General features: G+C 43.0%; 2 protein-coding genes across 3 annotated transcripts in view; one reads left to right on the forward strand and one right to left on the reverse strand.

The window, feature by feature from the left end:
• The first annotated feature begins 327 nt into the window (after positions 1–327).
• LOC124255789 (ankyrin repeat family A protein 2-like) lies at positions 328–6,291 on the forward strand. Of its 2 annotated transcripts, none has more exons than XM_046689711.1 (8): positions 328–444; positions 1,644–1,859; positions 2,591–2,683; positions 3,248–3,314; positions 4,126–4,191; positions 4,482–4,705; positions 4,992–5,139; positions 5,640–6,291. In XM_046689711.1, the coding sequence occupies exons 2-8, from the start codon at positions 1,827–1,829 to the stop codon at positions 5,690–5,692; spliced, it is 684 nt and encodes a 227-aa protein (XP_046545667.1). In that variant the 5' UTR covers positions 328–444; positions 1,644–1,826; the 3' UTR covers positions 5,693–6,291. The 2 variants fall into 2 exon arrangements, with proteins under 2 accessions (XP_046545667.1, XP_046545666.1); XM_046689710.1 differs by having other exon boundaries at positions 334–444; positions 1,654–1,859.
• LOC124255790 (katanin p60 ATPase-containing subunit A-like 2) overlaps positions 5,939–21,074 on the reverse strand; it is a 40,613-nt gene continuing 25,477 nt past the window's right edge. The window contains exons 9-16 of the mRNA XM_046689712.1: positions 13,906–14,004; positions 13,369–13,432; positions 12,833–12,951; positions 11,859–11,956; positions 11,492–11,599; positions 10,388–10,559; positions 9,834–9,936; positions 5,939–8,251 (exon numbers count right to left, since the gene is read on the reverse strand). Of these exons, the coding sequence (XP_046545668.1) occupies positions 8,118–8,251; positions 9,834–9,936; positions 10,388–10,559; positions 11,492–11,599; positions 11,859–11,956; positions 12,833–12,951; positions 13,369–13,432; positions 13,906–14,004 (897 nt within the window). The 3' untranslated portion in view covers positions 5,939–8,117. The remainder of the gene's footprint in view (positions 8,252–9,833; positions 9,937–10,387; positions 10,560–11,491; positions 11,600–11,858; positions 11,957–12,832; positions 12,952–13,368; positions 13,433–13,905; positions 14,005–21,074) is intronic.

Here is a 21,074-nt window from a genome sequence, read left to right on the forward strand (position 1 = left end):
CTATTTTAATGATGAGTGTTTGAAAATAAGAAAACTCATTACATTCCAAGCTAAAAAAACCCATGGCCTTACTTTGGCATAAAATTGAAAACAAATAAGGAAATCCCCAAATTATCAAACATTTTAAACTAGGTTATCAAACTTAGTGGACCCCATTTTCCTGGTGAACTCACAACATGTGCTTCGCTTTCGTTGATATCATTAAGCTCTCTCGTGTTCCAAAAGCACGAAAAAACTAAACGGTTACCGTCCGCACATTATCAGTACTGCGGCTAACGATGTTGTTTTTTAGCGGGCAGCAGTTTAAAACATGTATGAGTAGTCTCCCTTCGTTTATCGCTGCTAACTTACGAAAACAAGAGTCGAAACAAGTCACTTGTTATTTTCGTCACAGTGAGTGAAGACATGCGGCTGTGCATGTGCTGAAGCCTCTTATTGTAGCCTGTAGGTAACAATTTTGGTGCCCAAACGCATGTCAGTTAAGAATACGAATCTGCCTTCTATATATCATTTATATTGACATGTCGCACTTTGAAGTAAATAAACTCGTATTCCAGCCAAGGCCTACATCAAGCACACCTTGGTATAGTGCAAAGTCGTCTAGTTATATGCTGGACTAACTTCACGAGAATAACTTTTATGTAATGCTTATGACTAGATATTTATCCGATTTTTTACAATGAACGCGTTTGACACTTTCCAGTTGGGTCGCATATCACCATTCAAAAGGTAGTGCCGACTGTCTCTTGCGACCATTGCTACATTGTCCCATATTTAGGGCGTCCTATGTTCAGCGATGGCATTTTACATAACAAATGCACACTGCCCTGCTTCATGAAAAGTCAGAACTTCCATATGCTTGCTCACTGTGAGCAGAAGGAAAATGGGTATGAACAAATCTCAGTTTGGTTCAGAAACACTTTACAAGATGCACACAATATCCACATTTACTGACCTCTGTCCACTTCACAAATGTGATCGTGTCAGTGTACTGTAAAACATCAGGAGAGAATTTGCAGTGTGCACAACAAAAAATGTCATTGTCAATCACACTGTCAATGAAAGTGTCATAAGGCAGGAATGTAGGTGTAGGCGTGACTTTGGCAATGGTTGGATCTCATCTCGTTGGCTTTGTGGTTGTTGGATGAATTATCTTTTCCCATAGATGTGTCCACTGACTGATGTTACTGACTTGTTTTCTTTTAAGCTGATTCTGTTTGCCTACTATCTTCGGTTTGTCCTGAATCTCTGTGGTTTTGTCAGTTATGGTCTGGTCAGTTATTGCTTTCTCACCAATGATTTTACTTAATTGGTGCCTTGCTTTGAAAGTTTTCACATGCATTAAGACTTCCCCACCCCAAGATTCCAGAAAATCTTGTGCAGCAGAATCAGTGTTGTCAACAATCACATTTCCTGCCTATCAGTTGGGAACGCTTAATGTTACAGACTTTACAGCATATCAGTGCTGAAACATTAAGTGTATCTCATAGCAGTGACACAGTGATTGTGTAGTTCACTCCTGCAGTTGCTTAGCTCGTTGTAAGGGTATTCATTTATTTCAGTGCATTCCATACTTGTAAACGATGGACACTTTGTATTGGCTTTATATCGAATGATTTAAACACCTTTAAATCAATTCTTAGTCCTATCCAGGAGAATGGAATCAGAAACAGCCTCTACTTCAAAAGTTCAAGACTACAGTGAAAAGAAGCGTGAAAAAACGTCACCAGAGAGAAGTTGGAGAGTTATCTCCCCCTTGAAGAGACTGCCATCCCAGCCTGGCAACATGAGGTTATTTTCACCTGTTGATAGTGATCAGGAGCTCAATGACCTGGAAGTTGAAAATGCTTTTGGAGATGGTAAGTGTAACTAATCATTACCATTCTCGAATTTATGATTTTCCATGACACACTTTCAGTAACAACATTTACACACACATACAAATTGAGACATCTCTTAAGACATATCGGGGCGGTGGGGTAGCCTAGTGGTTAAAGCATTCGCTCCTCACGCCGAAGGCCCAGGTTCGATTCCCCACATTGGTACAACGTGCAAAGCCCATTTGTGGTGTCCAATTGCTGGAATATTGCTAAAACTAAAAGCGGCGTAAAACCCAACTCACTCACTCTTAAGACATATTTATTCATCAATATTTGGTATCAAGATATATTTGTGGTGTCAGAAATAACAAGATTTAAGCCTAGTGGGTTCCATCGAAGAACTTTGTTTTGGCTCATACATTGTTTTTTTTGCTTTCAAATAAGTATATATTTTGAGGTCCCTCTAATTTTGGAGATATATGTATTGTTTGGTTTCGAAATGTCACATGTGATTGCACACCCTCAGCATATGTACCAACATGTAGGATGGGTATGATGATACCAGTTACAAGATAATGGTAATTGAGTTTTAGTCCCCTTCAAATTCTGTTGAATTTAAATATGACAATGCTACTAACAAGGGGAGGTATGAATCAAGCATACTTTCCATTAACAGAAACTTCTATTATGTTTCTTCTATGGTCAGTCTGAAATAACTATGATTTTAAACATTTCTTCATGCTGATTGTTTTCCTGTATTTTGTTTGCAGGAGGGGGAACCTGACTCAAGCCAGTCACTCTTGTCACCATCCAAAGCAAGAAGATATGAGACTCCAGGCAAACTCAACCTATCACCTTTCAGGGTACGTCAATACAAGAAAGTATTTTAAAGTATACCTTATCACTGTTTACCTATGCTCCCAGCACATGTATATGTAGGTCAAACATGCAGGGCGGTGAGGTAGCCTAGTGGTTAAAGCCTTCACTCGTCACGCCGAAGGCTCAGATTCAATTCCCCATATGTGTACAATGTGTGAAGCCCATTTCTGGTGCCCCTGATGTTGCTGGAATATTGCTAAAAGCGGCATAAAACCATACTCACTCACTAAAAGTCAAGGATATCCTACTTGAAGTGTTTTATGAGGCAGACATTTTAAGCTTAGCATGATTGCTTCATGTTTGAGTGATACTGATCTTGCTGGTTGTGAGCTATTGTAAGGGTGGATCTTGGCTGTGGATGAGCCTCTAGCTAGCTACTTGTGCTCCCTACCAACTGAAAGTGTAGTTACTAGCTTGCAAAATGCTCCTGCAAGAGTCCTTTGTCAGTTGACTACTGGAGGAAATAACACAAAAGAGATAATTGGAGTTCCTTCAAGTGTAGATGACAGTACAGCCAATGATTAATGACTGTTTTTGACATTTTGCAGCCTTCAACAGTGATGACCAACCTCCATCGTGGCAATGTACAGACTATGACACCATCCATTGTTGAACGTAAACCCCAGTATATTTACCATCTAATTTAAACGAGAAATTCTGTAATCCCTTAGTATATCTCTAACGTTAGACAAACAGACAGGGATTAGAAGCTAGAGCCAAGTTGCATCATCTGGCAGTACATAGTAATAGTGAATTTGAATAAATAGAACGAAAAAAGTGACAATCTACGCTATGAAGTACTTAAGTAGTTGATCCAAACTGTAGCTTGAATACCTAGTATGAAGCTGTAAACAAGTCTCAGAGATGCCAACCCCAAAGTGTTGCAAGTGGCAAGGATTAAAATTAGTAGTTCGACCATAAAATTAGTAGTCATCTAAATACTTAAAATCAAGAGTGAAGCTTTAATTTCACATACCGGTTCGTATAATCGAACGGAAAGAACGGTCACGTGATTAAATCATTCTGATAGGATCATTTTCCACCGGTACACAATAAGTGGGTCAGATCGCAAAGGCATTGAAATCAGCTTCACATTTCTGATAAGACAATTTTCCAAAAAATTACGTTTGTTACTTGCAATGATTCCAGTTGAAATATATCATTAAATTTGATGAATGGAAGGTAAGTGAAATCCGAAAATGTATTTAATCGATGAAAATATATGTTTTTGTCTATATATCCGAATTTTAATTAATTTTCTTCAAATTTAGTAGAATTTCTAGTGCAATCGTATTGGCGTAGTTTGAGGCTACAATTCGTAGCGAGTACGATAAAACCGTAGAGGTTGGCATCTCTGCAAGTCTGTTGCCAACGACTAAAGCGAGGAGAAATGTATTGATTATCAAACAATACATGCATGTTCCAGACATGAGTATCCACCAGATGTCAGCCCAGGGGGAGCTGGTTATGCTGCAGCAGGAAATTCAGGAGGGTAAGTGAGGCTGACACATGAGTAAATATCCTGTATTAACCCATCGTTTTGGAAAGTCTGGCATATCAGTTGGAGGTTTGGAGTTCAATAATGTTTCAGATCATGTTTAAAGTCATTTTGAGGGCCAAAGCTAATGTCATTGGGAGAGAATGCTCTTATTTATGTTTGGTATCTGGTTTCTAATGATGATAATGGAAAGTACAATGTTGATTTGTTTGACCGTGATAATACTCCATGCCCACTTGGGTTGGTCTATGTTCCTTTGTGAGATTTTGCTGCTGGTACTGCAGGCTCGGACATCAACAAGCTGGATGAACAGGGACTGACCGCGCTACACTGGGCTTGTGCCAATGGTCAGATGCCAACCATGGAGTTTCTTGTACAGAGTGGAGCAGACATCAACCTGTCTGGCAACCATGGGGAGAATGCCCTTCTACTGTCTAGTTGCTATGGTTACAAGGAGATCGTGAAGTATTTACTTCAGCTTGGCATGGATGTCAACTGTACAGATGAGGTATGTCACTTGAAGGGAATCTGTGTTGGAAGAGGTGACATCATAATTGGGCATTTGGTATGATTCCCAAAGTGGGTGTCCTCCCATACCCTCTCAGTCACTGCCAGCCTTTTCACTAGGTTGTATGTTTGTTCAAATCTTGAAGTCATTAATTTCCATCTGCATTATGATAAAAAAAATTCTCTCGTAAATTTGAAGCATTTATGAGCCCTGGAACAAACTATGAATTGCTAGTGTGAGACCTCAGCTACCTGTTTCCCACCTGTGCTTGACGACTGTGTTTTAGAGTGGCAGCACTGCTCTGATGTATGCAGCCTACAACAACCATCCCGCCTGTATCACGGCCCTGCTGGAGTACGGGGCAGACATTACCGCCACCAATGAGGACATGTTGACAGCCTTCGATCTCACTATTGGACAGGATCACAAGCTAGGTTTGTGCAGTTCATTCAGCTGGGTTGTCAGATTTTCTTCATGTCTTGAGGTCTGTTCCTGCTGTATAACAATTGGTTGTATATAATCAAATCTAGACCAAAGAAATTAGTGATTGACATCAAGAACATCTCACACCATTTGGGTAAAGTGACACTCATTTAACCAAGCATCAAGTTTGACCATCTATTTAGTTGCCTCATACAACATTCATTGGATGCTGGGGACCAATGCTAACTCAGCATTCAGATGACTAGAGGCATTGAATGTACCATTCTATGGCATTAGTTGGACTACACAGTAGTAACCATGGAAACGATTGAGAGCACAGTTAAAGAAGGCCTGAGTAATCTATTCAGTTGAAAACTAAAAGACCCTTTTCATAAATATATGTAGTTTCTAATCAGTATTTATGACCAAGTTAGAGTGTAGAGGTAAATTCCAGCAGTACATGATGTTACACTGTGCTCTACCACCACTAGTTCTATCCTCTCTCCTTCAGCTCAACACGCCATAGAGAAGCACATGCTCTCAATGTTCGAAGGACTGACGTGACAACATATGAGGTGGATACTACACCCTAGCCCTTCCATGCATGTGACTGTGTCCTCCAGTGACTGGCTTGATGATGCCTGGCTTGACGATGCCCGGGCCTACCCCCAGGTACTGGGGCTGTTAGTGCTACACGTATCTTGGCAGAACACAAGAACTGTCTTCGTCATGTTTATTCATGACGGGACTCTGTCAGACAAGATGAAGTGTTAGAAGAGCAAGTTGAACACTAAAAATAACACACAACCGTTTCTGTGTCAAAATGATTTACTGAAATGAAGTCCTGTAAATGTAAACAGATGTATGTAACAATGGAATGTTTCACATGTAAAATTATGAAGGACACAGTGAGCTGACAACCTCCACACAGTAACCAGAAACTTTGTCTCAAAGAGAGTGGCAACATAATAGCTGACACATGAACAAATACTCTACATCTGTTATGCCAGCAGACCTTTTCAGAATGAAACGAAACTCCTTCAAACCAAAATTAATAGATTTTCAGTTTTCATACTTTGATGAAACTAGTAGCTTCAAAATCAACAATTTTTAATATATCCTGTATTTTAAGTATGCTTTAGATTAAAAATGTTTTGTTTTCAGTAAGCTGTCTTCCATACTTAGTTGCAAACACTGTGAAACAGTCTCATCCTACCGTAGCTATGGACACTGCATTAACTGTGAAATAAGAGCTTCTGTTTCAACTGGAATGGCTGCATCATGAAAACGCTGCTGTACCAGGTCGGACTCTGTACTTACCAACCAAAGAAAGAGGGGAACACACACAATTGTCTTTGTAAAACAAATTCCAACATAAACAGTTTATCTTTTAAGCATAAACACAACTGGAACAACACTGTCCACCACCTTGCACATATTGTAATGTCGGCACCAACTGCAGGGTTCAGTCGATGATATTGAGCACAGCAACATACCACACAAAATATCACATTTGGCTTATGCTTGCACACAATCCCTTCAACCAATGTAAATGCTTAAATTTTTAAATTTATACATATTTCAAAGCTAAACGTCAGACTTTAAATAAGACAACATGCTTTCCTTTTGTAATAGAAACATGAGGTGTACATCATATTTGTCAGGTTAGACATTGTATACCAGCAGCTATAATACAACCTCACGTTAAGAAATGCTAGATGACCCTGACCATATGATCCAAATTGAAGCACATCTGCAGGGCATGTGTGGTCTCTCCTTTTGTAAATCTTGCAATAACAGAAACAAGAAGAAGACATGGTCATCAGTATCCCCTACCACAGTGTTCTGTTCCTATTTTGACGACTATTCATTCTTCCTACAAATAGCGATACATAATGACTACTGACAGGATTACTGGTATGTCAGCAAAGAGAAGATCACAGGGTCATGCCCCGTTAAAAGTTGTAACACGGTTCCTGTTTTTTAACTCCACCATGATATTCATGTCCTGAAAACACATACCATTTGGTTTTCCTATCTATAAAGGTTACTGAGAAAATCCTGTTTGGGATAATGATAAAATTCCACTTGCAAAAATCAACCATGTTATGACTGCTTGCTGTAACAATCCCTATGACCTCCTCTTTCAGAGAACATACAGGTTTCAGTCCTCCAAACAAAAGATTCTGAAGGCTTATGTCTCACCATGTCACTATCAGACAGACAACTTGTGAAGAGTTTATTTGTAAACATAATGGTTTCATCCTCAAGAGTCACACAATAACATGAACTATGAAAATATATGACAAAAGTTCCACATGCTGAGATTTACAAATGATTTAGTGAACATGATCATTCCTCAAGGAACTTTGTAACACTGTGCTATAAGTTGGACGGTATACACACATTTCTTCAGGAGTAACACAATAGGAAATTAGAAATGTATTTTGCATTTCAGGACGGACATGTTCAGGACGGGTTATTTCGTATCAAGGACATATTCTTTCTTAAACTCAGGAAACTACAGTGAGACCCTGTTTGTCTGGACCATGTTCTGGAAAACCTTCCCTCCTCACATCTTCAACCATGATTCAATCATCGGAATGTTTGTTGAGCCTAACAATATTACTAGGACAGATACAATTGGTTCTAAAAGGGTTTCACTCATAGTTTGATTAAACTCTGTATTCCTTCACAGGTGGGAATATAATACATAAATCGCCTGCTCTTAGGGTTCTCAATCATGCACCATTTGCAAACAGTCTATTCAGTGGAATCACTTGGTGTGGTGTGAGGCAGCAGATATCTTGGTGTTAAAGTCCGACCATTGTTTGATGGACATCACAGATGTGGCGCTCCATGTATGACTAGCCAGCTCAACCACACACAAATAGTCTTTGTTACACAAAAATGTACTGAACATGTTATGTTGTCCATGTCATATCACAGTTGGATAGCCTAGAGGGAGCAAGTACTACGATCCACTTCATCATACAGATTCAAATTCCTTCTGCCATGAAAGGAACTTCCCCTTGAGATGTTTAGCGGAGGGCTTGGTGCGTTCTAGTGCAGTCAGGACGTCCCTGGTCAGGATCTTGTCGATATGGACATGTAGCTCCTGGCCTGAAACAATATTTATATACATTTACCATAAGCCATACATCAGAATATAAACAAAATGTGATTCTATATGTAATAGTGAGTGAGTGAGTGAGTTTGGTTTTACGCCGCTTTTAGCAATATTCCAGCAATATCACGGCGGGGGACACCAGAAATGGGCTTCACACATTTTGCCCATGTTCTATATGTAACAATACTCAATGACAGGGGCAACTGTACTGGGTGGATTATTATATTGCAATTTTCTCAGATATACCTTATATTATCATTATTATACTAAGATTTGGATAGCGTCAATATCCACCTCAGCTGCTCAAAGGCGCTTTGATTTTCTCTTGATCACTGGATATCAAACTCAAACGGCACATTGGATTATCAATCTCAACTCCCTGGGGATCATACAACTCAAGCAGCCACTCGGCGCACCGAGGTTATGTGGCTTTCCCATCCTTACGAGATACCCTTTCACAGCTGGGTGGACTGGGACACATAGTCACAGTACTTTGTCCAAGTTTTACTGCACATTGCTGTACCCGCAACTAGGTGTTTGCACGTATTCATGTATACAACATGCTTCTCATTAGTTGTTTTGTTCAATACAGTTAGGTATATTCAACATAGATACTGGATAAAAATAGGTCCCTGTAACCAGTAACTTCTTCAAGTGACATTTTCACTGACAAAATAGAAATGTCCTGACACCTTGTAATAATAATAATAATAGGCCATTTATATAGCGCGCCTTTCCACGTCGCAGGGATATGCTCAAAGCGCTTCCTGAGCTCAAGTTAAAACTATCTACAGTTGGCAGGTACGGATGATTGGAAGTCACTTGTAGCGGAGAAATAGATGAGTCTTTAGTCGTGTTTTGAATGTACTTAGGGAAGGAGATGATTTTAACTCGATAGGGAGAGAGTTCCACAGAGAAGTTGCTGCATATGAATAGGTTCTTGAGCCAAATGATTTGAGATTGTAGCTCGGGACAGCAAGTAACAGTTGTTGTGATGAGCGCAGAGTTCTTTCTGGAGAGTAATGTGTCAGAAGGTCTTGAAGGTAGGAAGGTCCTGAGTTGTAGAAAGACTGGTAGGTGAGGCAGAGAATCTTGAAGTCAATCCTTTCACGAATACGGAGCCAGTGTAGAGAGTTTAGAATGGGAGAGATGTGACAGCAAGTACTGGTGAGAGTGATGATGCGTGCAGCTTTGTTCTGGATTTTCTGAAGACGATGGAGTTGAGAGGAAGAGATGCCAAACAGTAAACTGTTGCAGTAATCCAGGCGGCATAAAATCAGTGTCCGCACAAGGGTGGCAGTGGCTTCTTTTGTTAGGACTTTGCGGATGCTGCCGATGTTCTTCAGATGGTAGTGGCAGGTCTTTACTAGATGAAAAGGCCACATAAAGTCTTATGTCACCAGCTGAATACACCCACTCTGACACAGACATACTGAAAGAGGCCCTGAATACACTATTCTCTCATTAGTCACTTGGCACTTATACAAGGAACAATTCTTTAAAAAGAATCAGTGAGAAAATAATAAACTTTAACCATAATGATCACCCTGATGGTGGTGAATCTAAAGACAGCACCTTCTGTGTGGTTGTCGAGAGCTGCAAATATCTTCCTGACAGGCCTCATAGCTGCCTCTTTACACAGCAGCTTGATATCTGACCCCGAATATCCTTCAGTCATCTGAAAACATTGGCAGTTCTCATATAACATTTACAAAACTACATGGATACATTGTTATATTTCCACTGAAAAAACACCAAACATTCAAGCCATGTTATCCAAAGAAGCTTCATCCTTATACTTCACACTGCTGCAAGGTACATTGTAAGCAATGACACATCATGGACTCCATCACTATATTCAGAACTGGGCCTTGATTATTTAAACGTTCATAGCCCTAAGAATGAACTTTTATTCATAGTCAATGTGTTAAGAATGGGCTTAAGAAGTTTGTAGGGCTACGAACATTTCGAATATCTAAGCCCTGGATTCAAGGTGCGATATGGATATGAAACCTAAAAGTTAAGAACTTCTTATTAAGGTTAACACATTCATATGCTCAAAGGAAAATTAAATTAGATTATAACATGGTTAAATTAGCAAGGAAATCATGAACAGCATGATGGCTCACGTTTGCTAATTGATCATAGTCTAGATCCGACAATATCTCCACTCCTGAACTATCCTTGGGTACAACTACAGGTGGGAGATGATGCTTGAACATGGCTCTCCTGGCTTCTGTTGTGGGTAGGTCCACTATGATCCGCTTCTCCAACCTCCGCAACATGGCATGATCCAACTCCCTACACACATAAATATCATTCTCAGTTTCAAACAATTAACCAAGTACACAAATGAAGTAAAGGAGACGGCTCAAAAATTGCACAGAACGTCAGCTGTAGTTTCATATAGTGTCAGCTTGAAGTGAGAGGGAAATCCATGTCAGATTTGCTTACTTACAAGTTTGGCGCTGACAAACTAAGAATCACAATCAGAACAAATGCTATTATCCAAAAGAACACCACTCTGGACAGCAAATTGATGTGCCTAAACACATTACCCATCCCTGCCTCAAGCAGCAGCGGATATATCCCCTCATAATTTCCTTTATCAGTTAAACTACTGCTGGATACAAATCAACATGCAAGAAACAATAATGGATTTACACTGAAGAATTTACAGTGACCATGTGAGTGCGTGAGTGAGTTTAGTTTTACGCCGCACTCAGCAATATTCCAGCTATAGTGTGGCGGTCAGTAAATAATCGAGTCTGGACCAGACAATCCAGTGATCAACAGCATGAGCATTGATCTGCGCAATTGGGAACCAATCAACCAAGTCAGCGAGCCTGACCACCCAATCCCGTTAGTCGCCTCTTACGACAAGCATGGGTTACTGAAGATCAAAATTCTAACCCAGACTTTCACGGGTCACAGTGACCATGACTAAATCACAGATTAGCTATAAATAAAAAAAACACTCCACCTGAATTACTTAACTCCTTATACATGTTATATTTGATCGCACCTCAATTTAAACTAAGGATTCCAGACTGAAAGTAGAAACCTGCGGTGTTTCCACGGTAGCACAATCTGGTATTCCAAATAATATACTGTTTTTAGTTTTTGATCTGATAATTCTGTATCCTATCTTTCAGACATACCCTACCACCCAGTAATGATACATTGAAAAACTTATATTAAATAACGACTGAGAAGAGGGATGCTGTTTGTACCATGGTAAGTTGGATGCAGCCAGAAGAAAGACAAGATCATCTGTCTTGGCCAGTCCATCCATCTGCACAAGTAGCTCTGTCTTCATCCTTCTGCTGCCCTCATGCTCACTGAAACACAGCAGCCTCATACAGCTGGAGAATACTGCAGCACTTACTGGCATATGCACGGGAAAGAACAACTTGGGCCTGATGACATACAATGCCAAGGTATGCTTAGTGATGTTATATCTCTAAGTATGGAACAGTATTTCTTACAACTAGGGTGGAACAGATACTTTCTAGTTTGTGGCCATTAATGACTGTATACAGAGTTCTAGTAGAAATGGGAATGGCAAGAGACCCTTTCTGTCTCCTCCCATCTACTCACCTTCCCCCGCCCTGTGATCCCCGCTGACTCATGAGTGACTCCAGTTCATCCAGGAATATTGTTGATGGTGCATGGAACCTGGCCAGCTCAAACAACACCTGCAACAGAGACCCAATACACAACAATATATCTCACAAAGTAACATTTGGATTCATGGTCAAATATACATACTGATTTTTGTACCAATAATAACAAGTGGCAATGTCCACAACCACTAAAGAAGTATGAAATGTTTATAACATATTTACTAGTTTTTACAAGATTCCTGAAATGACTGGTGTCTGCATAATCAACCAATGTCGACATAATTGAAGACATTGGGTGCAATGTCTTATGAGATATCGAGTTTACACAAGTTTGAAAAGTGGTCAAAGTGTCGTGGTGACCTTGAAAATAAGGTCAAGGTCACCTAAATCAATTGGTGTCTGCATAATCCCCCAATGTAGGCTGTCACCTAATTTGAAGACATTGGGTACAACAGTGCATAGGATATTCAGTTGACAAGAGTTTGAAAAGTGGTCAGTGTTGTGGTGACCTTGAAAATAAGGTCAAGCTCACCCAAATTGACTGGTGTCTGCATAATCCCGCAATGTAGGCTGTCACCAAATTTATAGACAGGAGACATCGCGTTAACAAAATCGGGACATACAGACGTACGGACGCCTGTCTCCCGTTCCACGCCACGGTGGGGGACAACAAAAGCTTCAGTGAGTGAGCTTAGAGTTACACTGCTCACAGCAATATTCTAGCTATATGGCAGTGGTCTGTAAATAATCGAGTCTGGACTAAACAATCCAGTGATCAACAGCATGAGCATCAACCTACGAAATTGGGATACGATGACATGTGTGAACCAAGTCAGAGAGCCTGACCACCCGATCCCGTTAGTCGCCTCTTACGACAAGCATGGGTTAGTGAAGATCAATTCTAACACGGATCTTCACAGCTAACAAAAGCTTGATATTACCACTAACCTTGACTAGCTTTTCTGAGTCTCCTCTCCACTTGCTGACTATGCTAGAGGCAGATATGTTAAAGAAGGTTGTGTTGCATTCTGTAGCTACAGCCTTGGCCAGCAGAGTCTTGCCTGTTCCTGCACAACACATGATACCTGCAGTTTCCACTATCACAATATACAGATTGTGTACAGATTTCAGCTTCATGGGTCAACATGCCAAGATAAAAAGTTTTAAAATTTACTCAAACATTTTGTGTATTGAACTGTATCCCTTCATGAAATCAATTCATTATTTGTGATCACCAGAAATCGAATATTTATGAATTTTCAAAACGGACTGTTTTTATTTTAATTTGGGTGTTATTTATCGAAGCAAGACGTGCAAAGTGGTATATATCCAATCCAGGCAGGATAATATTCACCACCCTTATTCATATGTTGAATCTAACAGTGATATGATCACTGCAACCCTAATAAAAATCATAAACGTAATGCATTTTGCTGGAGCCTACAAGGTAAGATAGTGTGTTATCTAGCAGGGTTAAAATGTACCTGGAGGCCCATACAGCAGTAGTCCCTTCCACGGAGACAGAATTCCTCGGAATAACTGGGGATACTGAAAGATACAGAAGATGATGTCAGATTACAGCTATGCACCACAGTACCATACGAAAACTGTATTCACTCAAAACTACTCAAACAACCAACTTGCTGTAAAATATTTTGTCACTTTCTTTTTACTAAACACATAACAGCAATCATGTATAAGAAAATACATTGTACAACAAGCCGTCTCTAACATACGGAGAAGACTTTGGCTTAGAATAAATCATATCTTTACTTTGGAGACCACACAGAGCCTAAAATCACCATATTACTTATGACAATGGTAACAATGGCTGCTAATGTTAAAGTAGAACACCATAATGCTAATAAACACTATAGACATTTAGAATAAATCATATCTTTATTTTGGAGACCACACAGCGCCTAAAATCACCATATTACTTATGACAGTCGTAACAATGGCTGCTAATGTTAAAGTAGAACATACCCATAATGCTAATAAACACTATAGACATTTCTTACCCTGATGGGATAAACAACGGCTTCTTTAACAAGTCGCTTTGCCTCATCTAAACCTATAATGTCATCCCACTTAACATTGGGATTCTGCAGGTATATGTCCTGCAAACAGATCGAAGAAAGTCATTAAAAGTATGGCAAACATTGATATTGATACTTAAGTATGAAGGCATCTAAAGCAATGTTCTCTGTATTTCATTTATTTAGTAAGAATAGATTTATCTCAGTATAAAATAAACTGTGATTGTGGACAAAGCTACATAGGTGAAACATTGCGACCCATCAACGCCCGAGTCAAAGAACATTGCACCTCTGTTACTAATTTCGACAGCAAATCATCCATCTCTGACCACATCAAAGCAAACCCCAATCATCAAACAGAGTGGTTTGACATCACCATTTTTGCCAACAACCAAACTGACTTCACTGAACGCAAGCTCACCGAAGCCATTCACATTAAACGCCATAAGCCCACCATCAACCGTGACAAAGGATACTTCATTCCATCCACTTATGATGCACTCCTCCACCAAGACCAATCTATTGCATAAACATCTCACCTATTGTATAAACATCTCCTTCATTGTAACTACTCCTGTATTTGTACATCTCTGGCTTCCATGCACTACCCTTTGTGTACTCACTGGCTTCATCAGATTACTGCTTAACCAGTTATGACAATTATGTTGTTTTCTTTGTCAAGTATGTTGTCTCATTGTTATATTTAGTATATATATATACATCTCCTTCACTTCATGTATCACTCTTGCTTGACAACGGTACAAGAATATGTATCAAAACGTCGCACTCACAAAATAAAGAAGTTGTTATCCGTAAAGATTTGTACATTGTACCCTACATAGCCTCCCAGAGGCTTCAGGGGTGTGTGTGGGGACGACTTCCCCTGCTTATAACCTGTGCTAGTTCTCTCATCTCACTGCTGTACCCAATATAGCCTCCCAGAGGCTTCAGGTGTGTGTGTGGAGATGACTTACCCTGCTTATAACCTGTGCTAGTTCTCTCATCTCACTGCTGTACCCAATATAGCCTCCCAGAGGCTTCAGGGGTGTGTGTGGGGACGACTTCCCCTGCTTATAACCTGTGCTAGTTCTCTCATCTCACTGCTGTACCCTACATAGCCTCCCAGAGGCTTCAGGTGTGTGTGTGGAGATGACTTACCCTGCTTATAACCTGTGCTAGTTCTCTCATCTCACTGCTGTACCCAATATAGCCTCCCAGAGGCTTCAGGTGTGTGTGTGGAGATGACTTACCCTGCTTATAACCTGTGCCAGTTCTCTCATCTCACTGCTGTACCCTACATTTCCTCCCAGAGGCTTCAGGGGTGTGTGTGGGGACGACTTACCCTGCTTATAACCTGTGCTAGTTCTCTCATCTCACTGCTGTACCCAATATAGCCTCCCAGAGGCTTCAGGTGTGTGTGTGGGGACGACTTACCCTGCTTATAACCTGTGCTAGTTCTCTCATCTCACTGCTGTACCCAATATAGCCTCCCAGAGGCTTCAGGTGTGAGTGTGGGGACGACTTACCCTGCTTATAACCTGTGCCAGTTCTCTCATCTCACTGCTGTACTACCCTACATAGCCTCCCAGAGGCTTCAGGGGTGTGTGTGGGGACGACTTACCCTGCTTATAACCTGTGCTAGTTCTCTCATCTCACTGCTGTACCCAATATAGCCTCCCAGAGGCTTCAGGGGTGTGTGTGGAGATGACTTACCCTGCTTATAACCTGTGCCAGTTCTCTCATCTCACTGCTGTACCCTACATAGCCTCCCAGAGGCTTCAGGGGTGTGTGTGGGGATGACTTACCCTGCTTATAACCTGTGCTAGTTCTCTCATCTCACTGCTGTACCCTACATAGCCTCCCAGAGGCTTCAGGTGTGTGTGTGTGGAGATGACTTACCCTGCTTATAACCTGTGCTAGTTCTCTCATCTCACTGCTGTACCCAATATAGCCTCCCAGAGGCTTCAGGGGTGTGTGTGGAGATGACTTACCCTGCTTATAACCTGTGCTAGTTCTCTCATCTCACTGCTGTACCCTACATAGCCTCCCAGAGGCTTCAGGGGTGTGTGTGGAGATGACTTACCCTGCTTATAACCTGTGCTAGTTCTCTCATCTCACTGCTGTACCCAATATAGCCTCCCAGAGGCTTCAGGTGTGTGTGTGGAGATGACTTACCCTGCTTATAACCTGTGCCAGTTCTCTCATCTCACTGCTGTACCCAATATAGCCTCCCAGAGGCTTCAGGGGTGTGTGTGGAGATGACTTACCCTGCTTATAACCTGTGCCAGTTCTCTCATCTCACTGCTGTACCCTACATTGCCTCCCAGAGGCTTCAGGGGTGTGTGTGGAGATGACTTACCCTGCTTATAACCTGTGCTAGTTCTCTCATCTCACTGCTGTACCCAACATAGCCTCCCAGAGGCTTCAGGTGTGTGTGGGGACGACTTACCCTGCTTATAACCTGTGCTAGTTCTCTCATCTCACTGCTGTACCCAATATAGCCTCCCAGAGGCTTCAGGGTGTGTGTGGGGATGACTTACCCTGCTTATAACCTGTGCTAGTTCTCTCATCTCACTGCTGTACCCAATATAGCCTCCCAGAGGCTTCAGGTGTGTGTGTGGAGATGACTTACCCTGCTTATAACCTGTGCTAGTTCTCTCATCTCACTGCTGTACCCAATATAGCCTCCCAGAGGCTTCAGGTGTGTGTGGGGACGACTTACCCTGCTTATAACCTGTGCTAGTTCTCTCATCTCACTGCTGTACCCTACATAGCCTCCCAGAGGCTTCAGGTGTGTGTGGGGACGACTTACCCTGCTTATAACCTGTGCTAGTTCTCTCATCTCACTGCTGTACTCCAATATAGCCTCCCAGAGGCTTCAGGGGTGTGTGTGGGGACGACTTACCCTGCTTATAACCTGTGCTAGTTCTCTCATCTCACTGCTGTACCCTACATAGCCTCCCAGAGGCTTCAGGGGTGTGTGTGGGGACGACTTACCCTGCTTATAACCTGTGCTAGTTCTCTCATCTCACTGCTGTACCCTACATAGCCTCCCAGAGGCTTCAGGGGTGTGTGTGTGGAGATGACTTACCCTGCTTATAACCTGTGCTAGTTCTCTCATCTCACTGCTGTACCCAACATAGCCTCCCAGAGGCTTCAGGGGGTGTGTGTGGAGATGACTTACCCTGCTTATAACCTGTGCTAGTTCTCTCATCTCACTGCTGTACCCTACATAGCCTCCCAGAGGCTTCAGGGGTGTGTGTGGAGATGACTTACCCTGCTTATAACCTGTGCCAGTTCTCTCATCTCACTGCTGTAGTTACATAGCCTCCCAGAGGCTTCAGGTGTGTGTGTGGAGATGACTTACCCTGCTTATAACCTGTGCTAGTTCTCTCATCTCACTGCTGTACCCAATATAGCCTCCCAGAGGCTTCAGGTGTGTGTGTGGAGATGACTTACCCTGCTTATAACCTGTGCCAGTTCTCTCATCTCACTGCTGTACTCCAATATAGCCTCCCAGAGGCTTCAGGGGTGTGTGTGGAGATGACTTACCCTGCTTATAACCTGTGCCAGTTCTCTCATCTCACTGCTGTACCCTACATTGCCTCCCAGAGGCTTCAGGGGTGTGTGTGGAGATGACTTACCCTGCTTATAACCTGTGCTAGTTCTCTCATCTCACTGCTGTACCCTACTACATAGCCTCCCAGAGGCTTCAGGTGTGTGTGTGGAGATGACTTACCCTGCTTATAACCTGTGCTAGTTCTCTCATCTCACTGCTGTACCCAACATAGCCTCCCAGAGGCTTCAGGGTGTGTGTGGGGATGACTTACCCTGCTTATAACCTGTGCTAGTTCTCTCATCTCACTGTTGTACCCAATATAGCCTCCCAGAGGCTTCAGGGGTGTGTGTGGAGATGACTTACCCTGCTTATAACCTGTGCCAGTTCTCTCATCTCACTGCTGTACCCAATATAGCCTCCCAGAGGCTTCAGGTGTGTGTGTGGGGACGACTTACCCTGCTTATAACCTGTGCTAGTTCTCTCATCTCACTGCTGTACCCTACATAGCCTCCCAGAGGCTTCAGTGTGTGTGGGACGACTTACCCTGCTTATAACCTGTGCTAGTTCTCTCATCTCACTGCTGTACCCAATATAGCCTCCCAGAGGCTTCAGGTGTGTGTGGGAGATGACTTACCCTGCTTATAACCTGTGCCAGTTCTCTCATCTCACTGCTGTACCCAATATAGCCTCCCAGAGGCTTCAGGTGTGTGTGGGGACGACTTACCCTGCTTATAACCTGTGCTAGTTCTCTCATCTCACTGCTGTACTCTCAATATAGCCTCCCAGAGGCTTCAGGTGTGTGTGTGGAGATGACTTACCCTGCTTATAACCTGTGCTAGTTCTCTCATCTCACTGCTGTACCCAATATAGCCTCCCAGAGGCTTCAGGTGTGTGTGTGGAGATGACTTACCCTGCTTATAACCTGTGCTAGTTCTCTCATCTCACTGCTGTACCCAATATAGCCTCCCAGAGGCTTCAGGGGTGTGTGTGGAGATGACTTACCCTGCTTATAACCTGTGCCAGTTCTCTCATCTCACTGCTGTACCCTACATAGCCTCCCAGAGGCTTCAGGTGTGTGTGGGGACGACTTACCCTGCTTATAACCTGTGCTAGTTCTCTCATCTCACTGCTGTACCCAATATAGCCTCCCAGAGGCTTCAGGGTGTGTGTGTGGAGATGACTTACCCTGCTTATAACCTGTGCCAGTTCTCTCATCTCACTGCTGTACCCAATATAGCCTCCCAGAGGCTTCAGGGGTGTGTGTGGAGATGACTTACCCTGCTTATAACCTGTGCTAGTTCTCTCATCTCACTGCTGTACCCAATATAGCCTCCCAGAGGCTTCAGGTGTGTGTGTGGGATGACTTACCCTGCTTATAACCTGTGCTAGTTCTCTCATCTCACTGCTGTACTCCAATATAGCCTCCCAGAGGCTTCAGTGTGTGTGGAGATGACTTACCCCTGCTTATAACCTGTGCTGGAGAGCTTCTATAACCTGTGCTAGTTCTCTCTCTCATCTCACTGCTGTACCCTACATAGCCTCCCAGAGGCTTCAGGTGTGTGTGGGGACGACTTACCCTGCTTATAACCTGTGCTAGTTCTCTCATCTCACTGCTGTACCCAATATAGCCTCCCAGAGGCTTCAGGGTGTGTGTGTGTGGAGATGACTTACCCTGCTTATAACCTGTGCCAGTTCTCTCATCTCACTGCTGTACCCAATATAGCCTCCCAGAGGCTTCAGGTGTGTGTGTGGAGATGACTTACCCTGCTTATAACCTGTGCTAGTTCTCTCATCTCACTGCTGTACCTAATATAGCCTCCCAGAGGCTTCAGGGTGTGTGTGGGAGATGACTTACCCTGCTTATAACCTGTGCTAGTTCTCTCATCTCACTGCTGTACCCTACATAGCCTCCCAGAGGCTTCAGGGGTGTGTGTGGAGATGACTTACCCTGCTTATAACCTGTGCCAGTTCTCTCATCTCACTGCTGTACCCTACATAGCCTCCCAGAGGCTTCAGGTGTGTGTGGGGACGACTTACCCTGCTTATAACCTGTGCTAGTTCTCTCATCTCACTGCTGTACCCAATATAGCCTCCCAGAGGCTTCAGGGTGTGTGTGGAGATGACTTACCCTGCTTATAACCTGTGCCAGTTCTCTCATCTCACTGCTGTACCCAATATAGCCTCCCAGAGGCTTCAGGTGTGTGTGTGGAGATGACTTACCCTGCTTATAACCTGTGCTAGTTCTCTCATCTCACTGCTGTACCCAATATAGCCTCCCAGAGGCTTCAGGGGTGTGTGTGTGTGGAGATGACTTACCCTGCTTATAACCTGTGCTAGTTCTCTCATCTCACTGCTGTACCCAATATAGCCTCCCAGAGGCTTCAGGTGTGTGTGTGGAGATGACTTACCCTGCTTATAACCTGTGCTAGTTCTCTCATCTCACTGCTGTACCCAATATAGCCTCCCAGAGGCTTCAGGGTGTGTGTGTGGAGATGACTTACCCTGCTTATAACCTGTGCTAGTTCTCTCATCTCACTGCTGTATGACCTTACATAGCCTCCCAGAGGCTTCAGGGTGTGTGTGGAGATGACTTACCCTGCTTATAACCTGTGCTAGTTCTCTCATCTCACTGCTGTACCCTACATAGCCTCCCAGAGGCTTCAGGTGTGTGTGTGGAGATGACTTACCCTGCTTATAACCTGTGCTAGTTCTCTCATCTCACTGCTGTACCCAATATAGCCTCCCAGAGGCTTCAGGTGTGTGTGTGGAGATGACTTACCCTGCTTATAACCTGTGCCAGTTCTCTCATCTCACTGCTGTACCCAATATAGCCTCCCAGAGGCTTCAGGTGTGTGTGTGGAGATGACTTACCCTGCTTATAACCTGTGCTAGTTCTCTCATCTCACTGCTGTACCCTACATAGCCTCCCAGAGGCTTCAGGTGTGTGTGTGGAGATGACTTACCCTGCTTATAACCTGTGCTAGTTCTCTCATCTCACTGCTGTACCCAATATAGCCTCCCAGAGGCTTCAGGGGTGTGTGTGGAGATGACTTACCCTGCTTATAACCTGTGCCAGTTCTCTCATCTCACTGCTGTACCCTACATAGCCTCCCAGAGGCTTCAGGTGTGTGTGGGGACGACTTACCCTGCTTATAACCTGTGCTAGTTCTCTCATCTCACTGCTGTACCCTACATACATAGCCTCCCAGAGGCTTCAGGGGTGTGTGTGTGGAGATGACTTACCCTGCTTATAACCTGTGCTAGTTCTCTCATCTCACTGCTGTACCCAATATAGCCTCCCAGAGGCTTCAGGTGTGTGTGGGGACGACTTACCCTGCTTATAACCTGTGCTAGTTCTCTCATCTCACTGCTGTACCCAACATAGCCTCCCAGAGGCTTCAGGGTGTGTGTGTGGAGATGACTTACCCTGCTTATAACCTGTGCTAGTTCTCTCATCTCACTGCTGTACCCAATATAGCCTCCCAGAGGCTTCAGGTGTGTGTGTGGAGATGACTTACCCTGCTTATAACCTGTGCTAGTTCTCTCATCTCACTGCTGTACCCTACATAGCCTCCCAGAGGCTTCAGGGGTG

The sequence above is a fragment of the Haliotis rubra genome, unplaced genomic scaffold (assembly GCF_003918875.1).
Source record: "Haliotis rubra isolate DU_JTF1 unplaced genomic scaffold, ASM391887v1 Scf61, whole genome shotgun sequence".
NCBI lineage: Eukaryota > Metazoa > Mollusca > Gastropoda > Lepetellida > Haliotidae > Haliotis > Haliotis rubra.